We start from the raw sequence: 19,669 nt of genomic DNA, 5'->3' as shown, positions 1-19,669 counted from the left end.
ACCTGCACCTGCCTCTAACCTTTTTATTTGCACATTTCCTGTTAAAAAGTTGGTTCATGCCTGCCTGATTAGCAAAGTGATCCACTTTCCCTTCAAATAGCATTTTGTATGGGATGAGGCTGTTGTGGGAAAGATGTGTGCCCCCTTCCATTCCCAGTGATTGAGAATTCCATCTCCGCCTTTCACTTGGTTAAAAAATGGGCTTCACTTTCTAACCTGGTGCTCAGCTCTTGAAAATTCTGTCAGGTGAAGCATACAGTGTCACCAGTGTAAAGTCATTTTGTATGCTGCTTCCTAGAAAACCATGGAATTCAACTGGCTTCTTTCTAGACTTTGAGAACAAACAGCTCATGACCACTTTAAATTGGGTTAAAAATGGGCTGTAAACAATTTTAAGGTTATCAAGTTAATGTTTCTTGGCCATTTTTACTTTGCATTCAACAGCAAGAAAAATGACTCGAGAAATAAAGATTAGTCAAAATGCGTATACCAATTAAATCAAAGGGCAGTTTATTAAAAAAGAATCAAAACAGAAACTCTAAGTACCAGTGTGTACATTGTACACATTTAAATGACTCACAAGAATGAAGTTTTTTTCATATACATTAAGATCATACCACCTTGTTTATCAAAAGATGTTCAAGGAGAAATCTGACTCCAAACTGCATACAAGATTGCCATCTTCAACAGACCGCATTTCAAACATGCAACAACGCCACTGGTAATAAAGCTTTGGAATGGGTGTTCATTCTATTATTTGACTACAAACAGGATAGAAAGCAAGATCAGTTGAGAACTTAATCTAAAATAGAATGGAAGCTGTCATCGTCTGCACCGGCACGCCTTACTCCTCTGCTGCCATTTTTAGCAAGTACTCCTTGTCGATCTTGAAGAGTCTCCATCCCTCTTCGCTGGACAGGTCAGAAGCACCTCTTCTTTTGTAGAAGTTGATAGATGGTTCATTCCATTCTGCTACCAAGAAGTGCATGCTGCTGCAGCGACATTTCATCGCAACCTATTATAAGGGAGAGTAAAACAAACTCAGTGACATTTCACCTGCTTTCCAAGACCCAAATCTGTTCCAGTCATTAAAATAATTCAGTAACCCTTACAAATCTGGAAACCAAACCCCCTGCCCCTCCCCTCAAACCAAGATGTACCTGGCTTAGGTTCTTCAGAATTTCTGATCCTATGCCAAAGCCTAAAAGAAAGAGAAGTACCATTTAAAAAGTCATCTTCAGGATGTTAAGTCCTGGTTTCTCTTTAGGGCATCTCCTCCTAAACTCAGCCATACCTCTATAATCACTCATTACGAAGAAGTCCTCAAGATACAACAGTTTGCCAATCCATGGGTCATAGGTAAAGTAGTACATGGCAAAACCCACAACACTGTGTCCTGTAATAAGAATATCACATGAGATGTGAACGAAAAGCAACCCATAAAAGTTGTAGCTGCAAAATCAGAAGCCTATCATAGGTTTTAGAAAATAAACATGCACGTATTATAGAAGTAGGCACTGAAACGGGACTGTCTCCTGATTTTTATGCTAGTGCAGTCCAGGCCACTGTTGGATGATCTCACTGTTCTCAGGACATGTATTTGCAAAAAGCACACATTAGAGCTAGCTGAAGCGAGGCTAAAATCATGGGACTGGCGGCTCTGCGATCTGCTGGATCTTACACCCCAGGAAGTGAGACTTTCATTACTTGCCAGAGCAAAACTGCTGTAGTCTTAAACTAAACACACACATTATTCACATCCTATTGATATATTGGTATGTTGACTTGGGAATAAGTCGGGTTTACACGGCAGTTCAGAATAGTAAATATTTGTAGATTAGAAACTCTGCTTCCTTAAGGTCAGGACATCAGGCCATCAAAAGTGTAACGTTTAATTTCAGAACTTGCCTTCCAATTCAGATTTTCAATTTGCTCTCCCCAGTTTTAAGCCAGAAGAAGCAGAGGTACCCAGAAATAGCTCTTATGTAACAGCCACATACCTCCAAAAAGTACCTCATCCCTTATGTTTTCTGTTCATTTCTTCTAGCTTGGGGAAGAGACTTAAGAAAAAAGTGAAGCACCCACCCAAACAACTTCCCCTTTTAGCTCTGTCTTCTGACCAGTCAACAGGGACCAGCAAAAAAAATAAAACAATCTGACTCCCTATAAAAATAGGGTGTCTATAATTTCAAATGGAGGCAAAGGTTTCAAATTAAACTTTCTAGCCATTTTATAGTCCTTTGCAAACACAGGAAGAGAGTACACTGGAGTTTCTGATCTACCGTGTTTTAAGTGTGTGATAATAGGACCTTACCTCATTTATCATGATCATCTACTTTATTGTGTAAAGGATCTTTTAGTTACCTCCCCGCCCATCCATGTACACGGAAGGGCCATGTACATGGCGAAGCTAGAGACTGTAACCTGAAGATTGGGACAAATTAAAGAAAAAAATGTGATTTAACACAATTACAAAAAAGGTTACGTTAGGGTCAAACAAGAACTGAATTACAATAAATGACATTATACCTAACCCTTCCAGGTCTCCACAGCATTCTGATACTTACTTAAACAGCTCTTTCAACCCGCCCTATTATTATGTGCAGGACATCTATTTTCTTTTTCCTCAGTAGTTTGAACACTGGCTATTATTTCTGGCCAATTTCTGAGTAACTTTGGCCTGCGTTGTCAGGGGTTCTACACAACAGACACTCTATGTTTTATACAACACTTGGTGTTTGGCTTCTGGAAGCGGGGGGGCGTTACCTTCCGGAGACTGGTGCTCCTTGGGCACTTCTGCAACCAGGCAGTGGTAGAAAGGGTGCTCTCCGAAACCATCCTCTAGTAGATCTGCAAGAAGGGGCATCGGGGACAGTGATGGCCTCGGTGAAGATGCCAAGTACCAGACACCCTTCCCCCGCCCTGGTACAATCGCGTTACCTTTTTCAGTTAACATTACTTGCTCTTCCATGTATTCGTATTTAGCCAGTTCCTGGGGCGATGCACATGGGAGAAAGGGAGAGAGGGAGAAAACTAAGCGAGGCCCTGGCCCAGGCAGCTCAGAGGGAACGGGTGGGCGGGGCGGCGATTCGTTCCCAGAATCGAGCGGCCCGGCTGAAGCTGGGGGAAGCGGGCGGACAAAGGGGAACCCGCCGGAGCCGCTCCCCACCTTCCCCCTCCCCAGCCCCAGGGGCGGCCCGGGCCTCCCGCTACCTTGATCAGCCGCAGGATGTCACTGCAGTCGGCGGCGGTGGCCGGGCGGATCACGAATTTAGCCATTTTCGTCTTTTGCTTTTCTTCCCTTTGCGGACCAGGCCCCTGTACTTGAACAGTAGTAGGAGGTGGTTCCTCATTCGTCTCCCCGGAGCGTCCTCTTCCCAGTCAGGCTGGCACCATGACCCGGCGGACCTCGGCGAGCAACGAGCACGTCGGCCAGACTGCGACCAGAACGGCGCGCTTTAGCGGCCGCCGGGTCCCGCTTTTTAGGGCCAAGTAGCCCCGCCTCCGGGCGTGAGGCGGAGGCAGCTCGTCCAATGAGGCCGCGACCGCCCCCCTCTTCCGGGCGCCTCCCCCTCTTCCGGGCTTCCGTGTGAACACGGCGGGCGCAGGCGCGGGCGCGGGCGGGGGCGCGGGCAGGGGGGCGGGAGGGGCGAGGCGCGCCCGGGCTTCTCTCGGGGCGCCCTCTCGCGGCGCCTCTCGACGCCTTCCCGGAAACCCGACTTCCTAGCTTGTGCGTCACCCGGTCACCTTTGCGAAAGGACAAAGAGTAGTTCCTCTTGTGAACCCGGGCCGGTGACCTTGCCGTTTCTCCCTTGGCCGGTCGGGAGTGGAACTCAGGAGAACCTGCCCTGGGCAACACGAGGATGAGAGCAGCGGTTCTCTAAAGTGTGCTGTGGGGGACCCTGCAGATCTCAGGGTCCTTTCAGGGAGTCTGTGTCAAAACGAGTTTCATAATAATAGTGAGGCGTCACTGCCCCTTTTCATTCTTGTGGGAATTTTCCAGAGGCGACCTGATGTGTGTGTGTGATGAAGTCACTGCTCTGATGACTAACGTAATGCGTGCTTGTATATTCTTGTGTTTTCTACAGTTTCCTAAGGTAAACTATTTGGATTCCTCAATAATTTTTCTCTCATACTTGTAATTTTTAGAGTTAGCACAGCGTTCTTTCCTAATTTTTTTTTCCTTCTTATTCTTTGTTAAATCTCTGACCTTCCTTGTGGAAACACTCTCCTGCCTGACGGGCACTTTTCACAATTTCCTTCAGGACAGAAAAAATTTCTGCGTTGGTTGTCTAAATATGTCTTCAATTCATCTTGAAGGATTTCTTTCACTGTTTATAGAGTTTGGGGTTGGATGTTATTTTCTTTCAGCGTAGTGGTGATGTCGGGTTACCTTCTGGCTTCCATGGCTGTTGAAAGTTGATGTAATCCCTACTTGCTCCATTCTCTGTGCTGCTTTCCCCCCCTTTTCTTTAACTTTTCATTTTGAAATGATCACAGATTTACAGAATGTGTGATAACATTGCTCTGGTGACTAACGGGATGTGTGCTTGTGTATTCTTACGTTTCATAGAATTTTCAAAGATACGCTTTTTGGATTCTTCGGTAATTTTTAAATGTCCTGAGAACAAAATGTTTCAGAACGGTTGAATTAGAGTATAGCTCTTTTTCAGTTGTTCCCACTGGAACAAGTGTTCCGGCCTCTTGCAGATACAGTTTTTGTTTTACAACCCACCTTCCCAGACAGAGGCCCTGGGGGCTTGCTTTGGCCACTCTGCCTGGATTCCAGGAGGAGCCAAAGCATAAAAGGGGCTCACAGCTTTCTCAGTGTGGAATGAGAGGTGGACTATCACCAGATGACCACAAACATTCAACAATTGATTCTCTGCATTTGTTAGCAATATCCTGTATGTAAAAAAGAAAGCAAAAGTAGGCTCTTTGTTGCCCTTCCCACCCTCTGGAGATGTTATGCATAGTGAGTCATCTGGGAGTTTATGAAATGTCTTTCTCAAAGATCTTTAAAAATAGCATTGATTTGCATCTGCCTAAGCCACGTTAGGTTGTGTCTTTCCTGACACCATGATACATGGATGACCATTCATACTCTCTTCTCTCTACTCTGTTTGGATCTAACTTGTGGGAGGAACTATGAGAGCATGTTACCTATGTGATTACTGATAACGTAAATTAGACCCTCCATAACTAAGCACTAGTGATAGCTGCCTTGTTGAAGCAATAGCAAGGCTGTTTTCAGTTTGGGTTGCATAGTTTTTTCAGAATAATGATTGTTTCGTTAAAATTTATTTCACTTTCTTCTACGTATTCTATTTTCCCAGTTTTAATTTCATGCTTTTATGAAAACAGAAATTGCTTCTTATGGCAAGAAGAGCCGTTTCTTCATAAGATTTTATTTTTTAAGTAATCTCTCCACCTAACCTGGAGCTTGAACTCACAATCCTGAGACCAAGAGTCACACGCTCTACCAACTGAGCTAGCCAGGTGCTGCAAGAAGAGCCTATCCTGAAAAGTGGATGGCTAAACAAACAAACAAAAACCCCAAAAAAAACAAAAAAAATCAACATTGTGACTGTATTTGTGTACATGTAGAGGCTTAGAACCATAAGAAATTTGAATTTTCTTGTGGTGAACCACGTTAGGCTTTTCCATCATCAGGGATACATACATTGGATAACCAACATTACTCTTGATACGGGAATTTATATTTAAAACTGCAGAAAAAGGGATTAAGTGGAAAACTTTGATTTGGTTAATGAATCAACAAGAATTTACTGAGTCTTGTGCTAGGTACTTGGGAGTGGATTAAGTCTGGAAACCAGCCCTCAGGGCATACAGTTTACTTTTAGAGATGTGTGTGTATGTAGTTTACTACAACAGAGTTTAAGCTTTGTGAGAAAGAGAATTCCTATAAAACTAAGGAGGTCTTGGTACAGGTGGAGTGGGAGGAAGGGAAACCACCAAGGCATGTTGTGGGTGTTTTATATTCATTGTCTCATTTGATCTTTACAACTGTCTTGTGAAATAGGTGATGTTAGCTCCATCTTTATGGCTGAGAAAATTGGAAGCTCTGAAGGGTTACAAAACTGTCAAAGGTAGGAAGTGACAGAGCTAGGAAAGGAGAAATTATGTTGATTTCCATGCCAAAGTGAAGCTGTCTAACCTGCCCTGTTAAACTATTATGGAAGGTGTTAGGGTTTTCTACTTATAAAGGTAATAGATATTTATTAAGAAAATTGGGGAATGGCAGAAATACAAAAAGTTCATAAAAATAATCCTGTTAGGTTGATTTCCTTCCAGTCTTTTTTTCTATGTACATATACATACAGGGCTGATACTCAGTTGGTGTATACAGTGTAGTAGATTTTAAATGGCCACAAATTCATTGCAGCTCCTGTCATCAAGAGGTAGAGTCTATTTCCCCATTCCTTGAATCTGGACTGGCTTTGTGGCTTGCCTTGACCAATAGAATGCTGTAGAAGTGGTGATGTATAACTTCTAAGCAACACCTCAAAAGATCTTAAAGATTCTGCTCATGCCCTCTTGGAGCACTGCTGCCACCGTATGAGGAAACTTGAGTTAGCCTCCTTGAGGAGGAAAGACCTCATGAAGGGACGCCTGGGTGGCTCAGTGGTTGAGCGTCTGCCTTCGGCTCAGGGCGTGATCCTGGGATCTGGGATCGAGTACCGCATTGGGCTCCTTGCAAGGAGCCTGCTTCTCCTTCTGCCTGTGTCTCTGCCTATCTCTCTGTGTGTCTCTCATAAATAAATAAATAAATAAAATCTTAAAGAAAAAGACTTCATGAAGAGTAGGGTCCAGCTGGTAGCCAGCACCAACTGCAAGATATGTAAGTGAGGCCATCTTGGGCCATCCAATCCCAATTGAGCTGTCAGGTGTTTGTAGTCATACCAGTAACTCGAGGCAAAACCAACAGAATAACCACCTCGCTGATCTCAGGCCACATCAACTCAAAGAATCATGAGCCAATAAAATGGCTGTTTTAAGCTACTAAGTTTTGGGGGTAGTTTGTTATACAGCAAAAGCTAACAAACTAGATGCCATTTTGGTTGTTTACATCTGGCTTCCATTCTGATTGGTTGTAGTGTCTGTTCTGACTGGTTTGTGCTTTTTTGTTGTACCTTTAAAAATATTTTAAAAATTACCTCTATGTGTATGCATGTAATGATAACATTGGTATCCTATAACTATAATTTCTATCTTTCAGAGCAGTGTGGTGGCTGCTTAGCTACTACAACTTTGGAATTGAATGCCCCATCTGTGCGACCATGTCATCTACTTAACCTTGGTAAGTCACCATTTCTATGTCTATGATGAGTAAATAAGAATATCCTTAATATAGTTAGTTGTTGTGAGGATTAAATGAGGTAATACGTGTAAAGTACTCAGAATAGCACCTGGCCTGTTAGCTTTATTACTATTAACATTTGTGGTGTATTTTTCCATGTCATTAGGTATTTTTAAATTTTTAAAAAACTGTAATAGCTTCTTAGAGTTCAATTCTGTGGAGTTTATTACCATTCTCTTGTTGAAGATTTAGATTTTTTCCATGATAAATAATGCTTTGATGAACATCTTTCTGTCCAAATATGGCCCAGGTTTCTGAGTGTGTCCTTGGGAAGATTCCTGGAAGTGCTAGGTGAGCAGGGATGTAATTTTGTTGATGTGAAGCCAGAGAAACACTGAATTCAGGTCCTCATTACATGAAAGTATAATTTGAGATAACTCTCCAGATATGCTTGCTCTAGCTAAAACGAGCTAAATTTTGATAACATCTGACATCTGTATTACACAGGTTATAATACTTGGGATAGACTAGTGTTTGGGTCTTCCCCAGAGGGGGTCTTCTTTCTATGTGTGGGTGACACCCTTTGGGAATGATCAATAAAAACAGCCAGCCCCAGAAAACACCCTGTTTTGGGCCAAGATTTTTTCTATATCATTTTTCTTTATTTGAGAAATCATACATTAGGACCTGGAAATCTGTTTCATCTTTAGGGGTGGACCACCAAAAGTGTGAGACTTCTCTTTGTAAATGTAAAGTATTACGTTACTTTAGGCTGCAGTCAAGAGGCTGATCAGTAATAAGTAAGATATTAATCAGGCCTCCTGTTTGCAAGTGATGGTATCTGATTCTAACTAGTTTAGGCAAAAGAGGAACTCACTGCTCACCACAGGGAGCATGGGTATGACTGGAACTAGGACTTCATGGTATAGTCTGAAATAAACTGAACAAGAGGAAAGGTCAGGGCTTGTAATGGATGGCTAGTTGTTTCCCAGAAAAGCATTTCCTGCTTTTGAAAAATTATTTTCCCCCTACACACAAATAGGTGCTTCTCCTTGGTGGTAATAGGGGGGCTGCCAATCAGAGTGTGCCACCTGCTTTGTCAATATTGTGTTCCAAGCCATGCCAATCAGTGTCTTTTTTCATTGGCACCAAGAAAGTCCTTTCCTTTCTGCTGGCACATCTGGGAAGTTGTGGAGACAATGTCCGAGACAATGACTTTGACCTGCCATGGAAGACTAACCACATTTGAGTTTCTGGCTCAGCATGGCCACAGATGGGATGGATGGCCTGCATGCTTCCAATTACCCCTATTGCCTACTTTTGTCCATCTCACAGCACACCCCACCCCTAGCTACTTCCACTTTATACACTTGTAAGGAAAAAGGGAGCCAAAAGGTCAGAAAGTCTCCATTCCACTGGCTTGACAAGAAGTGGGGATAAGAATCTCTTTGGTCAAAGACAGATCAGGAGTGGTAGATATTGTTTGGAAACATGCAGAAATAGGGGTGATCATATTTGAAATCCCATGGATATGCCCAGTTCTGCTCATTTCTGACCATTGCCATAAAGAATGCCTATAACAAACCAAAAAATGAGAGGTTGTATTATTACACTGAGGCAGAGACATTCTCATGTTAAAACAAGTTATCCCATACATATCCCTATGTATTTATAAGATGAATCTATAAATTTATTATCCTAGTCTAAACCTATCCCAGGCTGTTACTATTGTACTCCATGGGGCTCTCACTGAAGATCATAAAGAATTATGGTAGAGAGACCCTGAGACCCTGGGGTTGAACTTTAAGACATGTGACCATGACTTTTTTCCCTCTTCTTGGCAATTGTGTTAAATCTGTAGAAAATACCTCCTGGAAACCAGCAGATGTATAAGCTGAGTGACTTTCAGGCAAAGACATGAATATATTCCAAGTCTCTGAATGTTTATAACTTAAGACTGGTCTTGTTGGCCCAAGGGCCATTAGTATCCACCATGAGCCCTTTTTATTTAGAGTTCCACAGGAGCAAGGCAGTTATTTGGAAGCAAGTTTTTTATACCATCCCTTTTGTATTGTTTATCTTTTGCCACATAACAAATGACCACAAACATAGTGGCTTAAATTACATACATTTATTATTGCAGTTTCTGTAGGTTGGGAGTCCAGGCATGGCTTATCTGGTTCCTCTACTCAAGGCATCAGCCAGGCTGCATTCTCATGTGGGAGTATGGCCAAAGAAGAATCCACTTGCGAGCTCCAGTTGTTGGCACTGGTAGAATTCATTTCCTCGACTAACGATGTTGGCTTCTTTCTGGCTGTTGGTTGAGGCTACCTGTGGTTTCTAGAAGCTGCCTGCAGTTCCTTATCACGTGGACTCACCCAGTATGGCTGTTTACTTCATCAAGCCAGCAAGGAGAGTCTACAGAGTAGTCTGCTAGCAAGATAGTCTTTTCTTTTAATTGAGAAAAAAAAACCCACATAAAATTTACCAACTCAACCATTTTTAACCATTTGTGCAATACCATAGTGTTAGCTATATGCATGTTGTATAACAAATCTCTAGCAATTTTTCATCTTGCAAATAATAGTGTTACCTATACAGTCTCTGTTTCTGCAGTTTGTTTCTTTGGGCTCCCTCTTTGCTTACAGGGTCCCCCTTAATGTTTCTTGTAGAGCTGATTTGGTGGTCATGTATTCTTTCAGTTTCTGTCTATCCTGGAAGCTCTTTATCTCTCCTTCTATTCTGAATGACAGCCTTGCTGGATAAAGTAGTTTGGGCTGCATGTTTTTCTCATTTAGTACCCTGAATATATCATGCCAGGCTTTTCTGGCCTGCCAGTTCTCTGTGGATAGGCCTGCTGTTAATCTGATATTTCTCTCCATGTAAGTTAGGAATCTCTTGTCTCGAGCTGCTTTTAGTATTTTCCTTTTATCTCTGAAATTTCCAAGCTTCACTATTATGTGTCAAGGTGTTGATCGTTTTTTGTTGATTTGGGGGGGAGGTTTCTCCCCATCTCTTGAATATGTATGCCTGTTTCCTTCCCTAGATTAGGGAAGTTCTCCTCTTTGATTTGTTCAAACATACTTTCTGGTCCTCTCTTTCTCTCTATGTCTCTGGAATCCCAATAAGGTGAATATTATTCTTTCTCAAACTATCAGTTAATTCCTGAAGTCTCTCCTCATGGGCTCTTAGTTGTTTTTCTCTCTTTTCCTCAGCTTCCTTCCTTTCCATCAACTTGTCTTCTACATCACTCACTTTCTCTTCTGCCTCATTAATCCTAGCTGTTAGAGTATCCAGTTTAGACTGCATCTCAGTTAAGGTATTTATAATTTCGGCCTGATTAGATCTCAATTTTGCAGTAAGAGAATCTCTAGAGTCTTTTATGCTTTTTTCAAGAGCCACCAGTAATTTTATAATTGTAATCCTGTATTGTGTCAGTGACATCTTACTTAAATCCATATCCATTACATCTGTAGCAGAGAGTATTACTTCTGGTTCTTTCTTTTATGGTGAATTCTTCCTTCTAGTCATTTTGTCCAGTGCAGAATGGCTGTATGAGTGAGCAGAGTCAAAAATATCAACCATGACCTAAGTAAAATACACCCTAGACAATTATGAAGAGATCAGGGACCAGTCATAAAAGAAAAAGAATTTTAAAAAGACCATGAAAGTGAAAAACAAATTTAAAAAAAGTGAAAAATTTAAAAAGGGAGGGGAAGGATGTGGTGGGGGAGAGAGAATATAGTCTCATAGAGTAGACCAAGACAGTGATCCTCTTGATTCTGAGTGTATTTTGGTCTATATGTTAGAACGTACTAAATTCCAAATTTATATTAAAAAAGCAAAACTTATATAGAGAAACAACAGCAACAACAAAAACAAAAACAAGAAGACAAAAGAGGGGGGTGAAATGGGAAAGAAGAGAGAATATAATCTCACAGAGTGGACTAACATGGTGTTTCATTTGGTTCTGAGTATATTTTGGTCCATATGTTAGAAGGTACTAAATTCCAAAACTATAAAACAAAACAAGACAACCCCCCAAAAAAACTTATATATCTACAAAACTTAAATTGTATACATTGGAAGAAAGGAAGCCAAAAATGAAGACTATCTATGACTTGTAATTGTAAAAATATGAAAGTCAAAAAGGAAAAAAAACTTAAAAATGAAGAGTTGATAAAATATTGTAGTTAAAACAAGAAAAGAGAAAGAACATTGGAAATTTTTAACCTGAAAGATAAATGAATCATAAGGCAAAACCCCTTGAGTTCTATATACTATTTTCCCTCAGTCTCGGAGCTTTCCGGTGCTGTTTGATCAGTAAACTCGCTGTTCCCCTGTTCTTCCAGCTGGTATTCTGGGGGAGGAGCCTACTGCACTGATTCTCAGGTGTCTGTGCCTGGGCAGAGATGCCCCGCCCCTTGCCAGATGACAGGGTTCAGTGTAAGTTGTTTGCTCTATTAGGCATTTGTTCCTTGGAGTCTCACCTCTCCAGGGTAAAAGGAGGGGAAAAAATGGTGGTGGCCAGATCTCCAGCCCTGGAGACAAGAGCTCTGCCCATGTACCGAACTGTAGTCTCTCAGTGGACACTGACTTAGATCCTCCTGTGGGCAGGCATGGGGGAACAGATTCCTACAATTTGAAGGGTGCTGGTCAGTGGCAGGGCTTTTGCTGTCTTGTGTGCTCACTGGCTCTGCTTCTCCCGGAGGAACGGAGTACAGCCCGCTTCTCTCCACTGCCAGGCCCTGGGACGTTCACCCACTTGAGTGCACATGTGTTCCACTTGGATGCCCGTGGAGGGTGGCTGCGTTCCAGTCCTTTAATGGGACATAGGACAACATCGTTCCCCCAATCCGACTGCGGCTTGTGGTTTATGGCACAAGTTGAGCTTTTTCCCAAGCACCCCTGTTCTTTGTGTCTGCGGGAATATTGAGACCTCACTGCCCCTCCTGCGATTCTGTGCTATTTCCCCATTGAGCACTTTTCAGGCAAGGAAGACTCTCAGGAGCAGATTTCTAAAGTTCCCGATTGTGCACTGTACTGCTTTCCTGAAGCAGCTTACAAAGGCTCCCTCTCCATGCCATTTTATCCTCTGATACATCCCCTCCCTTTCTTTTCTGCACACTCCTACCTTGTAAGAGGTGATCACTTTTCTCTCTGTAGTATTCCAGCTGTTCTGAGTTTAAAGACTTTAGATATCTCATATTAGGGAATCGTACATTGTATTTTTGTGACTGGCTTATTTCACTTAGCATAATGTCTTCAAGGTTTATCCATGTTGTAGCTTATTTTAAGACTTCTTTTAAAAAGTTGAATAGTAATCCATTGTATATATATACCACATTTCTTTTTTTTCTATGCAAAGTTTCACAAATTTTATTTTTTAAAGTCTTCATTTAAATTCCAGTTTGTTGGGACACCTGGGTGGCTCAGCAGTTGAGTGTCTGCCTTCAGCTCAGGGCATGATCCTGGGGTCCGGGATCGAGTCCCACATCAGGCTTCTTGCGAGGAGCTTGCTTCTGCCTCTGCCTATGTCTGCCTCTCTCTCTGTGTCTCTCATGAATAAATAAATCTTTTAAAAAATTCCAGTTTGTTAACCTACAGTGTAATATTAATTTCAGGTGTACAATATAGTGATTCAACATTTCCATACATCACTTGGTGCTCATCATGACAAGTGCACTCCTTAATCCCCCTCACCTATTTCACTGAACCTGTCCATCCACCGCCCCTCTGGTAACCTTCAGTTTGTTCTCTACACTTAAGAGTCTGTGTTTTGTTTTGTTTTGTCTCTTTCTCTCTCTTTTCCCTCTTTGCTCATTTGTTTTGTTTCTTAAATTCCACATATGAGTACAATCACATCATATGCCACATTTCTCTATCCATCTATCCATTGAGGGACATTTAGGTTGCTTCCACCTTCTGGCTTTTTTTTTTGTAAACTAGAAGATAGGTTTATTTATTTTTTTGTATATATATATATATATATATTTTTTTTAAAGATTTTATTTATTTATTCCTGAGAGACACACAGAGAGGGAGGCAGAGACATAGAGAAGCAGGCTCCATGCAGGGAGCCTGATGTGGGACTGGATCCTGGGACTCCAGGACCATGCCCTGGGCCGAAGGCAGGGACTAAACTGCTGAGCCATCCAGGGATCCCCTTTTTTGGTATATTTTTTTTATTGGAGTTCGATTTGCCAACATATAGCATAACACCCAGTGCTCATCCCGTCAAGTGCCCCCCTCAGTGCCCGTGATCCAGTCACCCCATCCTCCCGTTCGCCTCCCCTTCCACTACCCCTTGTTCATTTCTCAGAGTTAGGAGTCTCTCATGTTTTGTCACCCTCACTGATATTTCCCACTCATTTTCTCTCCTTTCCCCTTTATTCCCTTTCACTATTTTTTATATTCCCCAATGAATGAGACCATACAATGTTTGTCCTTCTCCGATTGACTTACTTCACTCAGCATAATACCCTCCAGTTCTATCCACGTTGAAGCAAATGGTGGGTATTTGTCGTTTCTAATGGCTGCTGGCTCTTATGAATAATAGTACAGTGAACATAGGTGTGCAAATATCTTTTCAAGATCCCATTTTCAATTCTGTAGGATCTATACTCAGAAATGGTATTGCTAGATCATATGGTCTATTTTTAATTTTGGGGGAACCTGTACACCGTTTTCCATAGAGGCTGCGCCATTTTACATTCCCACCAACACTACATGAGGGTTCTCTTTTCTCCATATCTGTACCAGCGCTTGTTATTTTCTGGGTTTAACTTTTGTTTTCGGATTTTTTTTTTTTGAGTGGGGTAGTGGTCATCCTAAAAGGTGGGAGGTGATAGGTCACTGTGATTTTGATTTGCGGTTCTCTGATGATTAGTGACGTTGAACATCTTTTCATATGTTTGTTGGCCATTTTTATATCTTCATTGAAAAAATGTCCATATAAGTTCTTTGGCCATTTTTAAAGTTTATTTGTTTTTTATGGATGAGCTGTATGAGTTCTTTCTGTATTCTGTATATTAACCTTTTATCAGATAGACGATTTGCTAATATTTTCTCCCATTCCTTAGGTTGCCTTTTCACTCTGTTGATTGTTTCCTTTGATATACAGAGGTTTTTAAGTTTGATGTAGTCCCATTTGTCTAGTTTTGCTTTTGTTGCCTGTCAAGAGGGGGTTTTCCATAATGTAAGATAATCATGGGAATGACACCTCATCATCCTTACTATATTCTCTTGATTCAAAGCAAGTCACAGGTGCTGCCTATATACAAGCGGAGAGGATCACACAAAAGCGTAAACAACTGTAGACAGGATCATGGAGGCCACCTTGAGGTCTGTCTGCACTTAAAGGTCAGTAAAAGCCTGTTTTTTAATTTAACATCTAACAAACATCTATTAAGGTCTGTTTCCTCCCATGCACTGTGCTTGGGGAATATGAAATAAATGTGGCCTAGTCCCTGCTCTCCAGGGGATTACAGTTAAACATTACAGGTTGTAGTTATGGATGGAAAGGATCCAGCCTCCTAGACAAAAGGGACAGAACAATCAGAACTGAGGGGGCAGCTACACAGTTTATCACCCATCCAGTGTCGCCTGCCTCCTCTAGGCAACCCTCTCTCTCTCCCCTTCTGAAGTCCTGTCTGAAGGGAAGACAACTGCCCAGCTCTCAGTGCAGGGATCAAGGCTCTAACCCCTTACAAATACTCAGGAAACCTGCAAAGTGCAGTCAGCCATCCTTAAGTCTCCAAAAGTATCAGCTCTTTGAATCTGGGTATGGAGGTTACTCAGGAAGATCATAGGAAATAATTGCCTGTTAGTACACAAAGTATAAGACACCCCCTCTTTTCCCTATGGCCCCTGGGTACATGCGATAGATTTTCAAGTTCAGAATCCAGTTTACTAATCTTTGTACCATTCATAAACTGGCAATTAAGTGTTAACTGTGAATCCAGGAAAATAGAGGATACTTCAAAGAAGGAAGGGAAAGGGAGTGAACTCCACCCAAGCAGTGTCTGTCTGACCTGAGGAACAAGGAACAGATCCATGGTCTGACCCTGATGTGAGCAGATATTGGGCATATTCTGCTAGAGACAACAGAGGTTATTACCTGAGAACTTATTCTGGAGGTAGAGGATAAGAGGGTGAGTCATTCCTTTTGAAGAGATGATGGAAGTAGGAGAAAGGGTACAAGAAGATCAAAAGGGGACCCAGAACCATAGAATTGAGAGAACTGTTTATATATATATTGTATAATATATATAAAATATATACATAATATATATTTAAAATATTTTATTTATTTATTCAGAGAGACACACAGCGAGAGGCAGAGACATAGGCAGAGGGAGAAGCAGACTCTGCAGGAGCCTGACGTGGGATTCAATTCCAGGACCCTGGGATCACAACCTGAGCCAAAGGCAGATGCTCAATCACTGAGCCACCTATGTGTCCCAGAACTGTAATATATTTTAAGGTCTCCTTAAAAGATTAATTATAGGAGGGTGCTATAGGATAGGAAGAAATGATACATGCAACTAGCATTTCTTAGTGCCTATTGTGCATGGCGTGCCTTGCTTGGCATTTTACAGATGTGATTTCATTTAGTCTTAATTACTATATATTATAATTCATTTTTAAATATATATTCTGTTTTGTCATCTAGATTTTATTAAATTAAAAAGGTATTTGTTGTTATTCTAAAAAAATGGTTCATTATGGATTTCTATTCCATAGCTTCAGGGAAAACTTGGAATGAAATCAGCCACTTAAATAAAGCTAGCCTAGATGAATATAATCTGGAATAATAAGCTTTCCAGCCTCACTGTTGAGATTTCTGTCACCACAGAAACGTAGAATGATAGTGAGTCACTAGTACCAATTTCTCATCTAATAACTAAGAAACTGAAGCCCAGAGAGGGTAAAGTAGTTGTCTAAGGTCACACAGCTAGAAGGTGGCAGAGTCAGAAATACAGCTGAGGTCTCCTGATTCTAAGTCAAGAGATCTTTTGCTATATCTCATAGATATTATGGCAAAAATAGAAAACTACAAAACAGCTAGTATATAAAATACTGTCCTAAGGCTGGAGTTCAGGCAGAAAACTGTGAATATTCCACACATTTGGTCCACTTCTCACAAATTAAGTTTCATTAGCACATGCCCTGTTTTAATACAGTAAAGAATGCTTGGTCTTGACAGTTCCAGTCTCCTCAATTTCTTCCTTTTTCTAAGCCTTCCTCCTCTGCCACGTGCCCTTGCCCCCTGTCCCAAGGATGGGACAGATAAGTAGGACTCTACAATATGGATCAGGAGTACCTACAGCCTGAGTGAGACAAGTAAACAATTAGCTCACTAGGAGATCCATGCCACCTAAGAGGCTGCAAGCAGTTGCTCCAATCCAGACTTCTTGACAGGAGAGTTCCAGAGGCCACAGGACTTTGTGTTCATGGAGGATTCCCTTCTGAACATCTTGTCAGTGAATCTGGGACACGGCAATATCATCACTCTGTCTGAGGCAAGCACTATCCCAGTACTTTGAAAATGGTCCATAGCTCTTCATTCATATTATTCCCTTATAGATAGTGTACACACTCAATCATGTGACAGGAGGAGTGGGTTTTTCCATCTAAGCAAGTGACTTAGAGAATGCCAGCCTGTTGACATGAAGCCAAAGGATAGTTGACTCAGTAAGTACTTTTTTTAAAAAAAGTTTATTTATTTTTAGTAATCTTTACACCCAACATGTGTCTTAAATTCATAACCCTGAGATCAAGAGTTACATACTTCTCCAGCTGAGCCAGTGATGCACCCCGCAGAAAGTCCTTTTTAGAAGATGGAGCTGAATGCACTGTGTGGCAGCTAAAGCAGGAAGTTTTGAGGCCAGGCAGACCTAGAGGCAAATTCCAGTTACCAGCTGTGTGATTTTGGAGGTTCTTGAATCTCAATGTGCTTATCTGTAACATGGAGTTAGATAGTTTCCTCCTCCTATAGTTGTAAATATTAAATAATGTTATCAAAACCCTTCATAGAGTGCTTAGAATATAGTAGGTACCCTCTTTATGTTAATTCCTTTCTGTCTAGCTGGTGATATAAGAAATATAATAATTTTTTTTTTAATTTTAAAGATTTTATTTATTTATTTATTTTTTTTTATAAATTAATTTTTATTGGTGTTCAATTTACCAACATACAGAATAACACCCAGTGCTCATCCCGTCAAGTGTCCCCCTCCGTGCCCGTCAAGAAATATAATAATTTTTGAATTAGGAATAATAACTATGAATGGTACAGTAAGGAGAGAGAAGGATTTATCTCTAACCCTATTTTTATCCTGCCCTTATGCAGGATCATTCTCTTATTTGTTGCCCTTTATCATGAAGCTTTGACCTTCCTCATGAATAATAATTGTGCAGTAATTCTTTTAACATTTGCCAACCAACAAGGCCTGCCCCAGTGGTCATAGAATCAGGAATCATTATAGAGGTTGGGCAATCAGTATTGTAATCCTTATTATACTCTGCCTGGAGTGTTATCTGCCTGGCCAGATATCATGTTGACAAGGTCCAATCCAGAACACATCCCCAGGATAAATTATTTACAGCTCTGTCTCACTTTAGAAGTGGACCTCATCCACAACCCGATTAATATTCAACTATAAACCATACCTGGAGATTTTTTAAAAAAAGAAACAGCTTAGTGAAAATAGGAGAAAATGTTGAAAAGGCCATTATGCAAAACATACTAATTCACACAACTTTTTTCCTTTCTCCTTTTTACAGGTATTTTACAGTTATGCCACATAGAGGGAAATTATGCAATTACAGTGTTTAGAATCTGATCAGGACAGCAGACAGAACAATTTCCCAAACTTTCTTTTCAGTACCTGGTTTCTGAAACCATGGTTAAAAAGAAGCTGCTTAGGAGCTGCGAATAGTGGTTAAGCACTCTTCATTTACCTTTAACAACATGTTAAGAATGAAACACAGTGTACAATTTTGTAATTATCTTGTTCAACTTCTAGATTATTCTGAATCCGCTGAAAATTCTCTTCAACATATCAAGAATCCCAGTGAACCACAAGCAGCATAAACAGAAACCTCATCAAGGCACTATAGAATTAAATTTATGAAAACCAGTGATAAAGAGAAAATCTTGAAGATGAGATTAATCATTGGTATGTCATCAAAAATAATGCACACCAGAAGATGGTGGAATGTCTTAAAAGTATTACAAGAAAAACACTGTCAACCTAGAATTTTGTATCCAATGAAAATGCTCTTCAAAGATGAAGGCAAAATAAGGACATTTCAGTTGAGCCAAAGCCAAGAGAATTCATTGCTAGTGAACTTCTACTACAAGGAATGCTAAATGAAGTGTTTTAGGCATGAAGGAAAAGGATACTAGATGGACCCATGAATTACACAAAAGAATGGTAAATATGTGAGTAATATAACAGACATTTTTCTTATTTGTAATATCTTTAAAAGAGAGAGAACTACTTAAAGTACAAATAAAAACAGTATATTATGGGATTTATAACATTTATAGAGGTAGAATTTATGAGCACAATAGCAGAAAGAATAGAGGAGATAGGATGCAAGTATATCATTAAGAGATTCTTACATTGTGTGTTAAATGCTGTAACATTCAAAGGTAGATGGTGATAAGTTAAAGATGCATATTGTAAAGCTTAGAGCAATTGCTGAAAAAAATTAAAAGGTGTGGGTAATTTGTCAATAGAGGAGATAAGAGGGACTCAAAACATAATCCAAAGGAAGACGAGAAAAGAGGGGAAAAGGAACAAAGAATAAATAGGACAAATGGAAATATAGGACTACTGTTGTTCCTCTGTTAGGTAAGAAACCACCAAAGGAAAAGCCTAAAACATCTTACATTTACCTCTTGAAACTGGAATAAGATAAAGAATAAGTAAATGAACATAGTATCCAAACTCCCACAAATGGAATTCTAATAGCTTTTGTTGATGATAGCATCAATTGTATTCTGATTCTTTCAACAATGAAATCAATTATTTATCTCAATAAAAGAGATTATTTTGATTCAGAAATGCCTGCAACCTCGCACAAGTTGGAAAGATTTGGAAGAAGTAACAGATCAGGGAAAGGAGTGCTGGGAAAGCAGACCTGAGGTATTCAGTGCTGTGACAGTTGAAGTGGTTGCATGATTAGGGTAGTGGAATTAGAAACGAGAGAGGTTAGGGCAGCCTCTGAAAGTGAAACTTGAAATCAAGTAGAGATATGCAAATTATATCCCAGACCAATTAATATTTGACTATAAACTAATTGAATGAATTAACACACCTAAAGAGTGGTGGTATA

General features: G+C 40.6%; 1 protein-coding gene and 1 long non-coding RNA gene across 2 annotated transcripts; one reads left to right on the top strand and one right to left on the bottom strand.

The window, feature by feature from the left end:
- Nucleotides 1-493: 493 nt before the first annotated feature.
- On the bottom strand, nt 494-3,471 carry SAT1 (spermidine/spermine N1-acetyltransferase 1). Its single transcript, XM_055337317.1, has 6 exons — nt 3,214-3,471; nt 2,941-2,992; nt 2,767-2,850; nt 1,295-1,396; nt 1,161-1,201; nt 494-1,015 (listed from the first exon to the last, which is right to left on the bottom strand). Exons 1-6 carry the CDS (start codon nt 3,277-3,279, stop codon nt 845-847), a joined length of 516 nt encoding a protein of 171 aa, XP_055193292.1. The 5' UTR covers nt 3,280-3,471; the 3' UTR covers nt 494-844.
- A 296-nt stretch (nt 3,472-3,767) lies between these two features.
- Nucleotides 3,768-19,445, top strand: LOC129518621 (uncharacterized). Its single transcript, XR_008666218.1, has 4 exons — nt 3,768-4,097; nt 7,241-7,321; nt 14,578-14,683; nt 18,352-19,445. It is a non-coding gene; the product is annotated as an uncharacterized LOC129518621 (long non-coding RNA).
- The last annotated feature ends 224 nt before the right edge of the window (nt 19,446-19,669 follow it).

This window comes from Nyctereutes procyonoides, unplaced genomic scaffold (genome assembly GCF_905146905.1).
Source record: "Nyctereutes procyonoides isolate TBG_1078 unplaced genomic scaffold, NYPRO_anot_genome, whole genome shotgun sequence".
NCBI classification, from domain to species: Eukaryota; Metazoa; Chordata; class Mammalia; order Carnivora; family Canidae; genus Nyctereutes; species Nyctereutes procyonoides.
This window is presented reverse-complemented; position numbering and strand designations above follow the sequence as displayed.